General features: G+C 46.8%; 1 protein-coding gene across 2 annotated transcripts in view; it reads right to left on the reverse strand.

The window, feature by feature from the left end:
• Window positions 1–5,133: 5,133 nt before the first annotated feature.
• Window positions 5,134–19,419, reverse strand: part of LOC102696167 (active breakpoint cluster region-related protein) — a 28,214-nt gene continuing 13,928 nt past the window's right edge. For both annotated transcript variants that reach the window (XM_069186636.1, XM_006627571.3), the window contains exons 7-24: window positions 18,497–18,551; window positions 17,860–17,912; window positions 16,431–16,568; window positions 16,050–16,171; window positions 15,451–15,607; window positions 14,500–14,625; window positions 13,546–13,621; window positions 12,961–13,056; window positions 12,117–12,191; window positions 11,038–11,135; window positions 10,251–10,364; window positions 9,268–9,324; window positions 8,131–8,240; window positions 7,548–7,687; window positions 6,912–7,046; window positions 6,406–6,511; window positions 6,054–6,195; window positions 5,134–5,344 (exon numbers count right to left, since the gene is read on the reverse strand). In XM_069186636.1, the coding sequence (XP_069042737.1) occupies window positions 5,252–5,344; window positions 6,054–6,195; window positions 6,406–6,511; window positions 6,912–7,046; window positions 7,548–7,687; window positions 8,131–8,240; window positions 9,268–9,324; window positions 10,251–10,364; window positions 11,038–11,135; window positions 12,117–12,191; window positions 12,961–13,056; window positions 13,546–13,621; window positions 14,500–14,625; window positions 15,451–15,607; window positions 16,050–16,171; window positions 16,431–16,568; window positions 17,860–17,912; window positions 18,497–18,551 (1,893 nt within the window). In that variant the 3' untranslated portion in view covers window positions 5,134–5,251. The remainder of the gene's footprint in view (window positions 5,345–6,053; window positions 6,196–6,405; window positions 6,512–6,911; window positions 7,047–7,547; window positions 7,688–8,130; window positions 8,241–9,267; window positions 9,325–10,250; window positions 10,365–11,037; window positions 11,136–12,116; window positions 12,192–12,960; window positions 13,057–13,545; window positions 13,622–14,499; window positions 14,626–15,450; window positions 15,608–16,049; window positions 16,172–16,430; window positions 16,569–17,859; window positions 17,913–18,496; window positions 18,552–19,419) is intronic.

Raw genomic sequence — 19,419 nt, forward strand, 5'->3', positions numbered from 1 at the left:
AGTGTCCAGAAAAGTGCTATATAAATTTAAGGAATAATAGAACAGATCATAAAGATGAAAAACGAATAATGTCCCGTTACTGTAAGCCTGTCAGAAGAGTCGCTGTGCTCGGAAGTTCACAGCGCTGAGCTCACGCACACCTGAAGGCTAACGGGCGTGAATAAGATTCCATAAAAGACGTGAGTGCACTTCTGGGAACGAGATTAGTAAATGATGGAGGGGAACGTCTTTTTTCAAAAAAAATGGAAGAGGCGGTATTTTGGGTAGTGGCGTCTAAATCTGACGCAAATAAAAACTAGAATCGCAAGAGATTGGAGGAGGGTCAAATACCCCCGTCACTAACATTGAATTACTCCGGCTGTGCGTATAACAAGGCGGCGGCGGTGGGATATGGGGAGAAAGCGGTGCAATTTAATATCTCCGTTTTTTAAAATATTTGAAGAGACAGCCGCGTCGTCCCAGTTTTACCGCATACCGGCTTTGATTCATTGTGGCGGTTTAATATCGCGCATTAAAAATACATTTTAAGAGCAGACGCACATCCAGTGTCGAGGGATTAAGTTAGATTGTGAATCCAGTGTCAAGCCTTTGCCCCTACCGCCTCCGCTGTAATTTTACGAGATTAAAGGTCACGACCTAAGGAGTTGAAAGTTCAACAAGGCCCCGCGGGCTCGTAAAAGGTACTTGTGAGATCTTTATCACAAGGCTACTGCTAACGTTCGTAATAATAAATGCTGGTCTGCTTAATCTCAATTACACAGGGTCACCTAAGAGTTCAGTGTCAGATCACAACTTGCAAAATAAACTTGAGTTGAGAGGAAATTTGGCGGAGCCTGTTACGTCTCAATGTCACGGACATTGTTACAACAGTCGTAAAACCGGACTTTAAAACAACAACCTGTAGAAAAGGAGAAATGCAGAAGAAAAGGTAAACTTGAAAGGGCTGCTTTCAATTCAGCATGCAAATGTGTAGGAATGTGAATGTATTTCGCAGGTACTTCATTGTTTTCTTTCATATCTGCTGGGTTTTATTTCTTTTCTGTGTTTTCTTTACTGTTCATCGTGATAACGATAACAAGGACACGCAGGCAGGTTGCTATGGACTCTTTCGAAAATGACTTAATTTGAATGCTGCTGTTCATGTGAAATACTTTAAGTTTTAACGTATATCTGGAACTGTCAGGACTTTTTATCACCGTCGGTATAAAAACGGACAATAAGTCAGTTGTTACCGTCTTAAAGTGTGGGCTGCCCATCATAATGTGAAGTCTCGAGCATCATCCTGGAAAAATGTGTCTCCCTAGTTACCGCCGCTCGCTATGATACAAAAAACTTAAAATGCAAAAGGGAGCTACAGCTGTATATAGTCAGTTGCATAGGGATGGATCTATACAAATGTTATAGTTCTGGCTCTAGTTCATTGCACCCAAGTTTTCAGTGCATTTGGGGACTCTGAGTGTGTTGGTTTTTTGCCTCTGCCATCCATTCAAGTGTAAGTGTAGCACAAGAACAGATGAGCTGTGTAACCAGACTCACGCCTGGCATCGTTTCTCCCCATGGCACTCTGTACTATGGTTACAGGTAGTCTGGCAGCAGGGTGGCGCAGTAATGAGCGTTGCTGCCTCAAAACCCTGGGGCCCTGGGTTCAATTCCGGACCTGGGGTGCTGTCTGTGTGGAGTTTGCATGTTCTCCCCAAGTTTGTGTGGGTTTCCTCCCGCGGTCCAAAGACTGTCCAAAGTAGGTTAATTGGCTTCTGGGAAAATTGGCCGTGGTGTGAGAGTGTGCGTCGGTGCGTGTGCTGTGATGGACTGGCATCCCCTCCAGGGAGTACCCTGCCTTGTGCCTGTTGCTTGCTGGGATAGACTCTGGCTCCTCCGTGACCTCAAATTGGAAGAATTGGTTAGAAAATGTACTGTATGGTTACAGGTAACCTTTCAGGATGCTTATGGTTGTTGCTGGAATAGATCCCCAATCAAGTTAATTCATAATTAACTTATAATGTGCTGAGTTCCTACAACACTCTGTCACACAACCTGAAAAACACAAACTACTGTAATTTGAAATCAAACGGGTACAAATCATAGAAGTACTGTGGGTACATCTGGCTTGCCCTGTGGGCCGGATCTTGTTAAATAATGCATGACAACATGCGACAGCAGTGTGTTATGTCAAGTTTAAATTCGTTTTTTTTTGTGTGCTGTCTGGGATGGATGATCAGACATTAATAAGATTGTGAGCGCTCATCAGATGAAGTTTTACTAGTCTTCTCGAAGCTGTTGTATAAAGCTGTACAGTTCCTCTGTCTGTTGCTCTTTCCTGCATGGGGGAAATGAACTCTCTTTTTTTTCCTGTTGGAATGCACAGTAGAACTCTGTGTGGCTTTGTGATGGTGTTTGTCTAGGTCCAGAGTGACCTTTGACCCAGCAGGTGTTCTGATATTGGCTGGTCACGCCCACACTGAAAGCTTACCCTAGCCGAGCAGGGGTTAACAGTGCAGCACCTGTTTCGCTGAGAATGTGCTCTGTGTGAACTCCATCTTGTTGCTCATGAACCTGAACTGATTTGATTTCAGGCACCACAAAGCGTGCAAATCAACATCTGTGTCAAAGTTTAGATATACATCTGCTTCTCTCAATTTCTTTCTCTTTTTCTGTTAGGTCCTATGGGTTCTGATGAGATGACATGACCCACTATACTTGTGTAAATTTTGTTTTTAACTACAACTACAACTGCAACTAGATGCATTCCTGAGTTTAAAGGAAAGCTCCTACACTGACAGGCTGGAAGAACTAAACCTTTCTAGTTTGGAGCAGAGGTCACTTAACCTGTATTAACACTGTATCTTCCCCAGATGGAAAAACTATTTTCAAGTGATGTGAGGAAATGTATCTTAAATACCTTTGAGCGAGAATCTCATAGGAAAGCAATTAGACCAGGTAATCCTGAGGATGCTTGCCTGAAGAAATGCACTCATCAATGCTGATTCTTTCTAACCCCGAAATATAAGAATAGCATTGTAGTTCTACTTTAACTGAGGACAGGACTTTGCCAGCGCGGGCCTGTGCTCAGGATAAAGGTGACACAGACCAGAGCTCTAGCTATCGGTCTTTAGTCACGGGTCACTAGGCTGAGGCTGGTCTGCCACTGTCTAGTAATCAAAAATGAAAAGGAAACCTGAAGGAAGTCATCTGGTTAAAAAAGAAAGGTTTTTATTTCATTTCTCCATCTTCCAGACTCCCTGTCTGCCTCTTTCCCTGCTTCTCCCTCTCTGCGGAGATATCAACAGGACATTTACAGACCTTTAGATATTTGCAGTATAAAACATTATTATTTTAGGTTGATTTTTTTCCTAATCCCCGAGTATTTCTTTTAGCGCATCTCTGTCTCTGCTTCTCTCTCCTGTCAGTGGACACTGGGCCTGTCCTCTCTTGAAGGCCATGTTGTTCTGTGTCCAGCTTCTATTGGCAGGCTGTGATCACTGAGCCTGTCCTCTCTGGAAGGCCATGTCCCTCTGTGTCCAGCTTCTATTGGCAGGCTGTAGTTATTGAGCCTTGTCTGGATGGCAAGTACCACTCCAGTTGCACCATTGCTGATGAGCTGCCAGTCCGGGGGTGTTTTGCAGTGATCCCCCCACGTCCAGCAGACTAACACACTGCCTCTCTCCTCCAGCCTGTTCCTTTCAGCTCTTGTTATGTGTGCCATTAAATCAATAAGTCAATCAATCCATGTGAGGTTTGTCTGCAGGAGGTTATAATTCTGTTCTAATTGAAGGCTGAGACTTAATTACTCATTCTTTCAGTGTGACAAACAGTTTACTGAACTGCCCTGATCTGTCAGTGATCTGCAATCCCTCTTACCTCATTCCAGCCAGCAGGAGTCAGATTGTTTGAGTGAATTAACATCATTTAAGACGCAGCATGGTGTACCTGTGTTTCCAGCGCTGTAGACTTCTACTGAGCATCGGGCCCCTGTATCCAATGCACTGGAGCACTGGAGCATCTTCACTGGTGGGAATGAGGATCACTTGAACTGTGTTCACTACCCCTGAGCTGGACAGGGAATAACCTCTGTCCCAGAGACAGCAATCCAGCCTGCACGGCTGCAAATGTGAACAGGGATGTGCAGATTTTGGCTGGACGTGGGAGGACAGTGGGACAGAAGACCACCGGAGAGGGACAAGTGCAGTGTCACACTTGTCACACCCCTGGGTGACCACTCTATCAAGGGGGCGCTGGCATTCTGGAAGACACCCCTCCCGGCAGGAAAGGAATGCTGCATGATGGGGAGAATGTGATCACTGTACCATGAAGTGGCCGTTACCGCTGCCCATGCCTTCTAAGGAATGGAGAGCACCCAAACAATCCAAGAAACATGTGCTCCACAACATCACAAAGCCACCAAAACCTTGACTGCTGGCACCAAGCACTCAGGGCTAGACTCTTTAGGCTGGCAGCACAGTGCACTCGTCTGTTTGTTGAGACCATGGTGAAGGATGATTTAGCAGAGTGGTGGATCTGTGGCTAAGGACATGTGCCTGTAGCTGGAAGGTTGCCGGTTCTTATCCCGTGGCCGGCGGAGGAATCCTGCTCTGTTGGGCCCCTTAGCAAGGCCCTTAACCCCAACTGCTCAAGGGGCACCGTAAAAATGGCTGACCCTACACTCTGACCCCAAGCTTCTCTCCCTGTCTGTGTGTCTCATGGAGAGCTAGGTGGGGTATGCAAAAAGACAAATTCCTAATACAAGAAATTGTATATGGCTAATAAAGTGATCTTATCATATATCGCATTTCTCCACTGCTCGGCAGTCCATTGCCTGTGTTATTTGCACCACTGGATTCGCAAATGTGCATATCAGTGTGTGTAACAAAGGGTATCCTCACTACAGCCCGACTCTCTGTGGTCTTCCACTCTGCAGAGTCCCTGCTGGAAGATGTGAGCAGAATTTGTAGTCTTTCCTGCTCCACCATGGGAATAGCAGTCTTTTACTCTGTTTGCCTGTTTTGTCTGGCACTGTGAATGATTGCATGGAGTGCTCTCCTCTCTGCAGTCTCTGCATGCTCCACGAATGGGACTCAGCCTGCTTTATTACACATAATCAGTCCTGGGATACTAAAAATCTGGAAGGGGTCAGTGAAGAATGATAACAGCCCTGTATTAAATATACATACCAAGCATCAAATAAGTTACAACACAAATAAATGCTGTATCACAGGAAAAAAAAACATTGTCAGAGAGTGGACTCTGGCAGGAATCACGTGTCTGGTATTTCCTCAGAGTCCAGTAGATGTGTGGTCTTTGCGGCTGGGAGATTTTCACACTGCAGGTAAAAAAACACCACCTGGACCTGTGGAAGAGAGACAGGAACATTGCTTCTGGAGACTCTGTTGCAAAGCTGAAAAAGCACTTAGGAACAATATTATGAACAAGGCTCCTGATTTTCTAAAAAGCCCCGGGGATCAATAACAGCCTAAGTGCGCTTTTACATTTGTCACTTCTATTTAGAGATACTAATCATTAACACAGGACAGTGTACACCCTAGATCAGTGGTTCTTAACCTGGGGTGCAAGACACCCAGATTTCTTCAGAAGGTAAATCATCGGAAACACAAATTCAGCACAGGCACATCAACTTCTGTACTTTGTTTCATCAAACCTTGGTATTTAAAGGCAATGTTGAAAAAAGTGTTTAATTTTTTTCTTTAATTTTACTGTGAAATGAATATATATCTATCTCTCTCATTCTATAGTGGTGATATATCTTAGGCTTAAAGAACTGACCTACTTCGATGATCTTTGATCAGGGGCGCGAGAACATATTTTGAAAGTCAGAGGGGTGCAGACTACAGTCAGCCCTGCTGTAGATACTGCTGTCTGCTGAATGAATAATAGGAAGCAGCTGATTGCTCATTCTTGCTGATCTGCCAGCACTGTGGGAGATCATGGTTAGTCCAGGTGACACTGGAGGTGGAGCTCCTTGCCCAAAGCTGATTTAATCTCTTAGGTGCAGTTTGATCTAAACCAGATTGTGCTGTAGTTAGCAGAGAGTGACCCACCTGCACCACCACCTCCTGAGATATGTCCACTTGGGGTCCTGCCTGACCCAGGACCATGGGTGGGGGCCGTAGCAGGCTGGGCCCAAAGACTGTGGCCAGATTGAGGAGGGTCATCTTGTTGATCTCCTGCTTCTCCGCCACTCTGGAGCGAGAGCATGTGGGAGGGTGCAGACAAGAGAGTTTCAGAACAGAAGAGCGAGTATCGGGTGAGAACAGGAAGGCATCAACGCTGGGACTAGTTCAACACTGGGATGGTACTGGGACGGCTTGTGAAGCTTGTGAAGGTGGTGCCGTTACGTGTTGCAGTGCGGGAAGCGAGGAATGACTTTCCGGAAGAAGAGCTGAGCCTTACCTTTTGAGATGGTGCAGCAAGAAGAGGAACGTGTTGCGGTTGACGTCTGGACAGGAGTCGAGCAGCGACAGCATGTGGTTTATCCTGCCCTTTGGGTCTGGCATGTCTAGGGATCAGAGGCGTGCGTCACATTCAGAGAGGGCACTGGCTGGCTCTGGCCAGGCTCGGGGGCCTGGGATGTGACTGACTGGCTGGTCTGGGTTGATCACAGAAACCGTCAGACTCACAGCGGCTTTACGAGGAGGAACATGGCTGGTTCCCTTTATATGTTTTCTTTGATATTTCTGTCTGACAAGTTTCAGCATTGCAGCTGTGTCACTGGGACACAATTGAGAGTTTTGACAGTGTAACTGGGAAAAGATGTGTAGTAAGTGTAACTGGGAGTGGTGGTGTGTTTGGACAGTGTCACTGGGAATAGTTGTGTTTAAATAGTGTAACTGGGAGTGATTGTGTGTTTGGATAGTGTGACTGGGCATGGTTGTGTGTTACTGTGTGCATGTACTGACCCAGTGCTTGAGCGAAGCTCTGGAATAGATCCGAGGGGATGAGCGGCTCTGGTAACTCCCGAAAATAGAGCTTGAGGATCCCGGAGACTGCATTCACATCAACAGCCCTGAGACGAGAGAGAGCATCTCGCAGATCTGCCAGAGAAGGAAACAAAGGTACAGCACGACTCAGTGAGGACTGCACAGAGACCCAGAGAGAGAAACGCAGGTACAACACGACTCCGTGAGGACTGCACAGAGACCCAGAAAGAAACACAGGTACAGCACGACTCAGTGAGGACTGCACAGAGACCCAGAGAGAGAAACACAGGTACAGCACGACTCGGTGAGGACTGCACAGAGACCCAGAGAGAGAAACATAGGTACAGCATGACGACCTCACAGAGCTGCCCCAGACTGCAAGGAGACCCACTGTAGACTCTTGCTGGAGACATGTTAAAGACAGATAAAACCAGCGATTCTTAGGGCTCTCAAGAACCCTAGTGGAAATTAAAACGTGCTTTCAGGACTGATTGCAGCAGATATCTTTGCCTCATTGCTGGAGCACAGTCCTGGTGTTCTGACCCATGCAGTACTGTCCAACAAATGAGCAAGATGGCGGCAGAGGCAGTGCTGGCTCGCCAAGTGTCCTCTTACTGGTGTTGAAGGCGGTCCTCAGAGCCTGGAGGTCGCTGGCTGCCCCGGAGATGCGGTAGATGCCGACCTCCTCCAGGCCTCTCCTCTCCACCTCCTCGGTGCAGGAACGCACTATGTGAGGAACTAGCGCCCCCTCCTGCCTGCAAACACATACAATTCTATGAACAAAACATTCCTGTTCACTGATTTCGGTATATTACAAGGAGAATATATTCTACTTTTGGAAGGACCTGTTTTGGGATGTGAAAGAACATAGCTGTGGTAGTATTTTGGCAGAATGACAGTTTGTGTGAGACTCTTATTGTATATAGATTTACATGAGTTGGATAACATTATAGGACAACCTTGCTGTGGACAGAATGTGGGTTGCAGCATATTATGTATTGGAGATATTGCTGTTGGAAAAATACAGTAATACAGCTGAATAAATCCTTTAGTACCTCAAGAGGGCTGTCACCCCTTAGTTTGGAGTAGTGATTACAATAATACTGCTTTCAGTTTCTGTACTAACAAGCAACAGGAGAGCTCTCAAGTAAAGTGTTACTCGGAGAACAGATACAGTAGCACATGAGGTTGGACTCACTCTGCGACAGTCCCAATGAGGACTTTGAAGACCTCCTGTTGCGGTGGGGGGACCAGGCCGGGGGGCTCCAGGCTGTGTGCGCAGAATTTCAGGGACAGGCAGACTTCCAGCTGTAGCGCACATGTAAACACACTGAAAATAACCTGTTCTGATGCCGCAGCAAAGCACAGAGGGAGAGTCACAGCTGCGGACTGGCAGAAGCTCTGCCAGCCCTTGGCTTGCCTAGCATGGAAAATCAGGCCCTAACAGCGCGTGCGTGGTTTCTGGGGATTCCTTGTGAAATTAAGACCCACAGTACAAATGGGTTCTGCAGGAAATCATGGCACAAAAAAAGTTACACGGGCCTCCTGAGTTTGAGCGTCCACGAAAACTTTATCATGTCTTACGTGCGCTTGGATTTTGGCTGAACTCATGCTTAATGAAATGAACGCCACTTCGGCTACTATAAGATATATTCAATATACCGTGCACAGGGTTTCAGATAAATTTCCTGTTTTCATATTTTCGTGCAAGTCACAATCGGTATGCAAGCATTGTGTTTCCCTTCCCTCATCACTGGTGAGACTAGATTTCCTGGGATGGGACGTGGCGGGGAGCTTTGTCATCGTGAAAGCAGAAAGTCTGGGGGGAAGTACAGCAGCTAATTAGTACACTTCTGCATGCACCTCTGCGGGAGGCTTCAGCAGTTTGCAGAAGCACCACCTGCAAATTGTTTTGGTATGAATTTCATGTGCATGGCCACCGACCAACCGTTTGATGCTGCATTGCACAATGGAAAAATATGCTCAGAATGAATAATCTAGTACATGGGTGGCATTCCTGGGGTGGCACAGTGGCCCTGGGCTCAACTCCTGGGGTGCTGTCTGTGTGGAGTTTGTATGTTCTCCCCGTGTTTGTGTGGGTTTCCTCCAGGTGCTCCAGATTCCTCCCCCAGTTCAAAGACAGAGTAGGTTAGTTAGCTTCTGGGACAACTGGCCCTGGTGTGAGTGTGTGTGTTTGTGTCTCTGTGCCCCGTGAAGGACTGGCATCCCATCCGGGGTGTACCTCACTTGCACCAGTTGTTTGCCATTGCTTTGGGTGCGTGGCGATTTGCACGTGAATATTCCACCCACTGCCCCCCAGACGAGTGAAGCTCACCTGGTTTAAAGTGACCGTCATCTTCTTCCATTTCTTCTGCAGAACATTAGGTTCCAGCTGCAGCAGCACAAGATTAGGATCAGAGAGGAACTGTTCACCGCTGCTGCAGAGGGCCTGTGCTGTGACTGAATTTCTGGCTATGGCAAAGTTGATGATGAGCAGCGTGTAACCACAGAAGAAAGGGGCAATTTAGGCTAGGAGAAGGCATCCTAAAAGTCCAGTTTCTTGCATGTTTCTGTTTTTCCGTCCCATCCCAAATTAACAATCTTCTGCCCAGGACTCATCTTAGTCTTATACTGTGGAGATCAACTCAAGCAGTGCCTTGAAGTGCTGACTGCAATGGAATAGACTGAAAAGGGTAGATTCATAGCCTGAACAAATTATGTTTTTTTGCCACATTTGACAGGCAAAGAGATTTAAACAAATGCCTTCAGGATAAATGACTGTTTCAAGAAGGTTCAAGCAACAGTTCCATCTGAAACAAAATGGCATGTCTCAGCAATTAACTGGGTCAATTAAATACCTAAAATCCAATATGTTTTTTTTTCTCATGTGTTTGTATGAAATCCTTTGCATCATGAATCTGGTGGCATAGGTTGAAGACCGAAACTCATTTTACTGCATTTGGCAGTACTCACTTCAAGGCTTTCAATTCCATTTGTCTTCTGAGAGTACTGTCTCTATGCGGAGCTGTTGCCAGATAGTAGCTGTTGATTGCTTTCTAAATTAGCCATGGTGGGGTGTTATGCTGGGATGATATGCTGGGGTGTGGTGCTGGGGTGATATGATGGTGTTTTATTCTGGGGTGACGAGCTGGTGCGTCTTGCTGAAGTGTTATACTGGAGTGATATGCAGGGGTGATATGCTGGTGCATCATGCTGGAGTGTCATGCTGGCGTGTCATGCTGGAATGTTACGCTGGGAAATCTTGCTGGAGTCTTGTAATAGAGTGATATGCTGGGGTGATATGATAGCCATTCTCACCGGAACTAGAGTCTTGCCCACAATCCTGTCCCCTGTGCTGCTGCTTCCTCTCTCTGGCTGCTGGACACACAGGACCCACAGGTGTCTTGCCCCATCCACCTGCATGGAGAACTCCTGCAGCACGGCAACGAGAGATGGCGAGGGAGTCAACACTTCCTTCACCCCACAGCAGCTCCCCAGCGAAACCACCTGACATTCCCTACAGCAGGGAGTCAAACAGGCGATAACCCCCTCCGACACACATGCCCCTGCCGGTCCTGTTCCAGCTGAGCGCTCTGTTAAGTATCACTTGCTCTGTATGTCCTTCTCAATATCAGGAGGAGTTTGAAATGTCCAACTTTTGAATCGATGACCTTATCGAAAAGTTTCCAATTGCTCATATTATCAGCTCACATAAAAGTTCAATTAGGTTACTTCTTGGCAATCAATTAATCCATCGATCAATTTTATTAATAAAAAGCGCCTTTCAACCCCTGAGCATTCTCAAGGCACTTTACATAAATTATACATATAAATATGTAGAGAAAAAAGAGAATAATAAAATACAATTTCTCTCTCCTCCTTTGACTCGAGAGGCCTGATATATTGGTGCATTGCTGTTGGATCCCGTATTCCTGCTGTCCTGCTGTTTTCTTTTCAGTCCTGAAAGGTACAGTAAGTGTGTCCCACAGCTACAAGATCCCTCTTACATAGCAGAGGAACAGCCTGGTGTTTAGGGAATTCTGGATGTGCAGTGCTGCAGGGTGTGCCTCCTGACAGAGCTCTGGGAGCATAGCGACAGACTGACCTCATCCCACTGTGGTGCCACGCTGCTCAGTGACGCCCGGGTCTGGGCTTTGGTCTCAAAGAACATGTAGCCGTCCACCTCCAGGCAGATGTACATACCTGAGGAGAGAGAGCAGTTCCAAACACGTCATGATCTGGCCACTCTCCCCATCCTTGTTCTCACCCCTGACATCAATCAAACCCTTATTCTCAATGCATCTTGGGTAAGAGGCAACGGAATAAATTCTGAATCTCAAGCTGTTGTTTGCGATGCACCCACCCGATGTGATGTTTTTCACATCTCGATTCACGGCTACAAACCCTGTAACCGCACACGGGGGAGAATGACGACATGCAGGCAGACGTTTGAAATGTCTTTTAACGCATCGGAGGCGACTCGGCAGTGTAGTGGAAGTCCAGTGCTGATCAGAGGAGAGGTACGCCCCTAAACTGAGAGCACAGCAAGTCTGCAAGCACCTGGGAGGCCACAGGGGGGCGCCGTGTTCAGAGAGACCTACCAATTGATCCCAAATCTTCCCTTGGCGATGCTCAGCCAATGGCGTTCCGGAGCATGGGGGAATCCTGGTCACAGTCAACAACTGACATGACTGAGGCTTGAAACCTGCAGCACCTGGATCATAGAGCTCAGCCAGTGCTCCAGTGAGTGCCTTTATCAGCTGGGCCACAGAGGTGCCCCTGAGTTTAAAACGTGATAATTACCTGTACAGTCTTCTTACTGTCGGTTAAATATAATTACCCCAAATTAAATCGACAGCAGCTGTTATAAATGCTGTACTGCACATGCATATCATCTTTTGATGCATAGTATATACACATTAATAAACCCAGTCTGGAAATTCCTAACCTTTGTCTTCCTAGGCTTTGCATATGTGTCCTTAAGCTTTGGGCCCTGCCAGATCACGTCCCTGCAAAAGCTAAAATGTCAAATCCCCGCCATTTTGTCTCTGCTTTACACTGGTTCTGTAAGAGGTGGATGGTTTACTATGGCAAAATAAACTGCAGGGGATATACACTCCTCGAGTGAAAGTGATAGCCTCTAGTTAAATGAGTAAAATGTCTCCTGCTTGTCTGTGCACCTACTTGCGGGCTCCTGCAGTCCGGAGGCCCCATGGACAGCCACACTCAGAGTGCCACACAGGGAGCTGTCTCCAGAGTCTACAAGAGAGGAAAGCGATTTTCATAGCAAGAAAATGAAATGTCAAAATTCTGTGCAAGACCCACAGGAATTAACTCGGCTAGTCTCTTTCTGGGGATCTGGACAGAGCTGGGTTTGCAATACTCCTGGACTCCTTAAGGCAACCCACAGAAGCTCAGCGGGTGTGAGCCGGGTCAGTACCTGGATGGAAGAGGTGTTAGTGGGGCCAGTAGGGGGCGCTCACCCTGTGATCTGTGTGGCTCCTAATGTCCTGGTGTAGTAATGGGGACACTATACTGTAAAAAATGTGCCATCCTTTGGATAAGACATAAAACCCAGGCCCTGACTCTCCATGGTCATTAAAAATTCCAGGGTGTTTCTTTAAGAGTAGGGGTGTTACCCTGACCTTTACTAATCACAGCCTCAGCCTCCTAATAATCCCCATGTCTAAAACTGGCTTCATCACTCTGTTCTCCTCCCCACTGAGAGCTGGTGTGTGGGGAGAGGACTGGTGCATCATCCAGGTGGGGCTGCACACTGGTGGTGGTGGAGGGGAGTCCCCATGACCTGTAAAGCACTTTGAGTGGAGTGTCCAGAAAAGCACTATGTAAGCGTAAGGAATTTAATTTAATTTTAACATTAGGCAGGTGAAGACGAGTAACAGTGGAATGAGCGACATCACCAGTGGCTGTTGTAGGCAAACAAAGCCAAGTCTAACTAGTAACAGGACAACAGTAAATTGCATAATCCACAAAAACCAGCTCCAGGACTGGGGGGCAGGGCTCTCACCTGGGGCGAGGCTGAGGAGGGGCGGGTGGTGGACCATCCTCAGCTTGACGCAGGAGTTGGTGAGGGTCAGGAGGTCGGGGGGGACGGTCTCGAAACCTGCAGCATGGATAGAAACCACAAGCTTGTCTCCGGCGCCAGCCCCCCTGGAACTGCTACACACTACTGGATACTTAAACTGGCTTATCTAGGGCGTGAAGTGCAAGTCTTTTTACCATTAATTTCCCGATTCAGGCCTGAGCTTCAGCAATAATTATGTCAATTTTACATCAATAGGTAGTACTGGAAATATAGTAAGTGTATATGGCTTTCATCTCTGTAGAGGTTTAGTGTTTTCTCTCTTAGGAACTACAGTATGTATTGCCAAGGTCATGGTCTCAGTGAACAGAGCAGGTCTCTATGACATCTTTCACCTCCAACAATTCTCCATTCACCCCCTGGGGTAAAAGCATGAGCTCAGTAACTAACAACGGGAAATACTGTATCTGAATCCCAATTATTCTAATTGCACAACCGGCCTCGGTGTTCAACCCCCTGGTGAGCAGTGTCTCCCTGTCTCCCTTGTTTCTCGGGGTTGGACTGACTCACTCTCGGCTTTCAGCTTTTCAATGGCGTCTCTCCACTCGGACAGCTCGTGCAGGGAGGACAAGAGGAGAGTGTGGCTCTACAGGGGGCGGGAGAAGACGCAACAGTCATTACTGTCTGCTACAAAGCCTTTCAAGCATCCCTGAGAAATACTGTCCTTTGTCATGGCATAGTTATTGAACTATTTACCACAAAATGCAGTGTTGATAAAATAGCTTTGGAAATAGTGAAGGTGCTTTTACCTTCAAGATACTGTAGTTTCAGGATATCACTGTACAGGAAGGCAATGTTGTTTAGTTGGGTTGCAAAGGTACATATTTCTGTTATTACTATATACAGTTTGATACAAACTACCAGCATAAATTCACTATTCACTAGATTTTCTGTAAATGATTTAATAGGATTTTGTACACTGGTTTAGATGGGAAAAGCTGCATTAGACCCCACATAAGCATGCCTGTTTTTACAATGAGCAGGAATAGATAACACTAGATGGCAGCTGAGCCGACGTAAGATGTTAGATATTGAAAGAATGTGGGTCAATGATAGTGAAATTATTGTTTGTGCAAAAAGTTTTGTACAAACTGGATGTGGAGAACAATGTAGCCAAATGGCATCTCAGTCATTCAGGTTTGGTTTGGAGGTGTGCCTGAATTAGTTTTATGTCTACAGTATGTTTAGCCACGCTAACAATTTTGCAGCTGCTGTTTGTACCAAATTTTATATAATAGCAGCTTGAATCCAGATCATTGGATGTTGATTGTCTGTGGCCGATTGTATGCATCTACATACACAGACCTGAACTACACCCTACGTAGCATGATACCTTGACTCTATGAAAGAGTACTGGCCGTTAGAAATTACCCAGAAACGAAAAGACGTCAATGTGCAGAAATGAAGTCTTGTGCATTTGCTGAGATATTGGTACGAATGACAAGGATGGGATCTTGGGGATACCTTTCCGTTGGGGCTGTTCAGCTCCAGTGGGGTTGTGGGAGAATGGGTGAGCAGCCACAGCTCACACTCCTGCAGCTTCCTGCGGGATCTGTCCATGGTCCGAGCTCCCAACGCGCGGCCTCCTTTCTGCCGGCACACCCGTACAAGATGCGGACATCAACATGCGAAACAGACGGACGGAATGGAGGAACTCGTGTTTCTCCCTTGTGATGTCGAAGGTTAAGAGAACACAAGGTTCCATAAAAAAGTAAGGCTGCAAATGCTCAGTTGGTTGCTGGTATCTTTTTGATTTTCCATCTGTTCTTTGAAAGAACCCAAGGACTCTTGTTTCAGTCTCTCTTCACCTTCTGCTTAAAGAAGTAAGACATTTATTCAGATGATGCCTTTATCCAACATGTCTAACAGATGTTCCAATGGCCTATCTTTCTGATGCCAATTATGTAGTTTATAGGTGGGTTTGCTGGAGTAATCTTGAACGTAGGTCACTAGGCCAAAGGTACAGCAGAAGTGTCCTCAGCCTGCATCTGAACCTGTGACCTTCCAGTACAGACTCCACAATTCCTCCACATTCTATTCCTAAATGTGTTCCCCTTAGTAATCACTGTTGTTATTATTACTTCAGGTTTTGGCATGAGCTCCTTAATAAAACCAGCAGGATTCTCAGATTTTCCTGCAGGCACTCAATGCCTGTGACTTGAGTGCCACCCTTCTGCATCAGGCCCTGTGACGTAGCTAATGGAAAGTCCTGGATCTTTTCAAAGAGCTACATGGGCTGAGTAGTCTCCCCTTGTTCTTAACACTTTTCCTTTTGCTTATATTCCCACTATTTCCTAGTGGTACTGATCTGCCGTACATCCACACTTAGTTCCTTAGACGCTAAAGCTTTGAACACAGTATGAATCAAATATGGGTGAGTGTACAAGGCCATGGTCATCAATAGCCATCTCTTACCGCCTGGAGCTGGATCTCTTGCCTGAGCTGGAACATCTTCAGCCTGGTGGTGCTGATCCTCGACTGGACGTCTGCAGGCAGCTCCTGCTCGCGGCCCCACTGCAGCCTCAGACCCACCAAAGGGAGGTACCAGCCGAACCGGTACTGGGCCGACTTCCTGAGCAGAAGCAGAGGGGGGGGGGGACCTTTCTTTGGATCCAGACTACTACTTTTTGGTTATCAGAATTGCAAAACAGCACCAAGACCTTCAAAGTTACCAGAGGACACACAATGTAATTCCTCCTCCAGCTGTGCATCATACCATCTGCCACTATATATTACTCATAGTCCCCAGCAGTTAAGCACAATGCATAAGCTCCCTCTCTCTGTGCAATAACTGAGCAATGTAACACCCAATACTGTATCTACAACATCTAGTCTACTGCAGTAAGAACACATTGTATATTTTCCCTATCTGTGTTAGTACTACACACTGTAATGCTGACCTTTGCCTTCACTTTGCTCAGTCCTTTGCAGATGCTCTAGCAGATAAACCCCTCTTGCCCACACAACTGATGTGCATTGTTCCACTTCACATTGCGTGTGCCTACAGTGCTCACCCTGGCCAGCTTGCCTTCACCTTTGTGCAGAGCAGCACGTCTGTGTAGAGGAAGATGTGGCGGAGACTGCGGACACCCTCGGATGTGTCCACCAGGAACGCATCCTTCACCAGCTGGCGGTTCTGTGGGCCCAAGAGCGGTGTAGAGTATATTTAGCATTATGTTTCTACTGATAGAGGCAGTTGCATTGCAATACACACTTCTCTATACATTCATGTTACTTCCCCTCTTTGGCAAGAAAAGTGAAAAGTGCCACCTGGTTTATTCTCGAGTAGCCCAGGAGCCTAGGAAGGGCTCCTGTGTGGCTGAATCAGTAAAGGCACTCATCTGGAGGCTCAGCACTGTGGTCTAGACATCTGCGGGCCCTGGCCTCATTCTCACCTGGCCCTTGCTGAGAGTGACAGCTCTCTTCTTCTGGGACTCCTCGTTGACCCCCGACAGGAAGCTGCTGGATATTCGGAGGGATTCCTGGAGCAAGGGGCAATCGGGGTGGTCCGAGGGGGTGTGCTTCAGCAGATCCTGCGGGAAACGAGGGGAAAGAAAATGTTAAAGGAGCAAAGAGGGAGATTGCAAGGTAAGGCTCCAAGACCTTGGCCAGTGCAGCGTGCGAGTTCTGAATGGAGATGTGATCCCTCGTCTCTCGGACACCTCGGAGCATCTGATAGGAGTAGCCCATGGAACGAGCTGGCTATGCCCAAAGGCTAGACTCCCGCCCTGGGAGAGCAGAAGATGTGGGAGGACTGACGTCACTCCGTGAGACTGATTATGGTAGTGCTTGCACGTTTACATTGTGCTTGTGAATGTCTATCCTCAGGACAGGACGCGACGCAAATACATTTCCGAAGTATTCAGTGTGCTTGCAGACGTGGGCTGGACTGGCGTGGGTCTAGTGTTTTGGCTTTAAGAACACATTCTCGTGTGTGGCCACTCCTAAACCCCCTCCCCCCCCCCCGCTTTCTTCCGACGACAACCCGGGGTCACAGCCGCCAATATAGAGCACTCTGACTGAAATAGCGATGGTTGATGAGACAGAGGTGTGCCGGTCAGTGGTGTGTGAAAGGACTTGAAGCTCTGGAGAGTGAGGGGAAATCATTTTAAAATAGGCATCTGTGTGGTCATGTAGTCACAAAGTGCAAATGCTATGATTTAAGGTCGTTGTCATACTTATTTCTGTTGCAATAAAACAGAGTGTTTTCCCATTATTTTCTTTTTATTGGTGGGGCTGAAGGTCAGATCACGAAAGTTCACCAGCTTTGATCACGGGAGAGGCATGGCTTTGCACAAGTGTTCTTCCAAAGAGTCGCACACAGTATAAAGAACAATTTATTCAGCTTTTTGCCCAATAAGTTCTAGGAGCAAGCTAGAACATTCATGACTGAGATGATGCAAACATCAAACAGCTGAAAACTAGTTGCCTGACTCTCTTCACCCTGTGGGAGGAAAGGACATTGATCCATCCGGTGAGAGAAAGAGGAAAGGCGCTCTCTTGCAAAGCTGTCTTCTCAGTTTTTATCCAAAACGTTTTCTATTACAATCAAATGTTTAATTGGGACCACAGGTTTTGTTTGGTGGCGTAATCAGTACCTTGAAAACGAATGTAATGCAACTACTAGCTAACACCTCAGCAGATCAGTAATTCTTTACTTCAGCTGGTGAAAGCAGTCTGAGAAATTGAACACTTGTGTTACATATGGCCACCCTCTTCACAGAAGTGCACCTAAGGGTGTGACTGTCAGCTCTGCTGTTGAGGCCTCTGCGCCTCTTGACTGTAGATAGTGGTGAGCTCACATATGGGCAGTGCATTGCTTACGTGTAACACCAGTGTCGTCTTGGTCACACGATCCAAAGGCTTGTACAGTAGAGCTGCAGGAGACAGAGGCAGAGGCATTAAGAAAACTTCACCCTGGTGCGTTTACCACACTGCTTTTGCACTCTTACTGTGGTGTTGCCTTATTATTGGTTGCCGGTCACCCTTAATGGCATTTGCATGGTGTGTTCAACTCTGGTGTCTCCCAGACACTCACCACTATTTATCTATGACATCAAGTTTCCTGGTGGTTTAACTCCCTGGCACTATGCACCACTACACCTGACCAAGGAACAGTCATGATATACAGAACCACTCTAATAAATTCTCATAGTCCCATCTTGCAGTATAGTAAGAACAATGTAAGGTCATGAGAAACCATCAAAAACCACAGCCACATTGACGGAAAAGCAGAGTAAAAGCATGAAAATACTATGGTAAAGGTATTCAATGAAGCTTTGGGTACATAGGGTAAGCAGACAGGGCGCCGCTCCAGAGAAGACTGCGCTGGAAGGAGCTTCCTGGTGATAAAAGAGCAGAGCAAGACAGCGCTGGAGCTGCACTCAGAATGCTTGCCTGGTGTGATGGCTCAGGCGTGGTGTAGCTGCAGCTGGGGGCAAAGGAGAGAGTTCAGTCTTACCTTCAAAGGTATGATTTGCCCGGGAGTTATCAGACCCTTTGGAAGACATCATGTTCTTTCCAGGGAAGCACCCAAAAAAAAAGAGGAGAATTGTGGGTGCTAGAGGTTCACACATTGGCCATGACGATACCACACGGCAGGACTCGGGCTCACAGGTGGAGCTGACTGGATTTCTCCTAGCAAACCCTTATGGCAGCATCTTAATTATGCTGTTAAAGGAGACTGCAACTCTATTTTTAAATTTCGGAGTTAGAAAGAATCGACATTGATTAGTCTTTTTCAAACCACAATGGAAGTAAAATGTACGCAGTTGTAAAACCTCCAATTGACATCACAAAATTGATGGAATTGCCAGCACCTAATTCTGCGATTCAGAACAAGATAACAAAACCTCCAGTGAGGTGAAGCGGCCTTATTACACTGTAAACAAGCAGGCTTGTGAATACCTCTCTTTTGATCCAATAGAAATATTGCTTTCAATGGGGAGAGGCGTTTTGCCGACAACCACTACTTACTTGTTAAATCTACATGCAGATCACGTTGGAACATTTCAGCGGGGAAATATCTGCTGCACAACCGGTACTTATTCGCTCCGACATCACGTGACATTGGACAATACAGGGACTAGTGAGCAGGAAGGGCTGCTTTACGTCACAATGCCTTAGAACTCTCGCGCTCTCCCCGTGGATAGACCAGGGGTTGTCGACAGCATGGCGGCCTCCCGGTACTTCCACAAAGTTCACAATTTTGTAAAATTTGTAAAATTAAATAAAACCATCAACTAATTTCTTTTCGTACCGAGATTGAATAACCGGTCTGAGGAATTGGGCCTGCAGTTCAACTGGAATTGGCAAAGCGCCTGTGAAAGAGCTCCCCGAGGTCAGAGCCGTCAAGCAGCGGGCCGAGAACTGGCGCAGCCGTGT

Source organism: Lepisosteus oculatus, chromosome 3, assembly GCF_040954835.1.
Source record: "Lepisosteus oculatus isolate fLepOcu1 chromosome 3, fLepOcu1.hap2, whole genome shotgun sequence".
In the NCBI taxonomy this organism is placed as follows: Eukaryota; Metazoa; Chordata; class Actinopteri; order Semionotiformes; family Lepisosteidae; genus Lepisosteus; species Lepisosteus oculatus.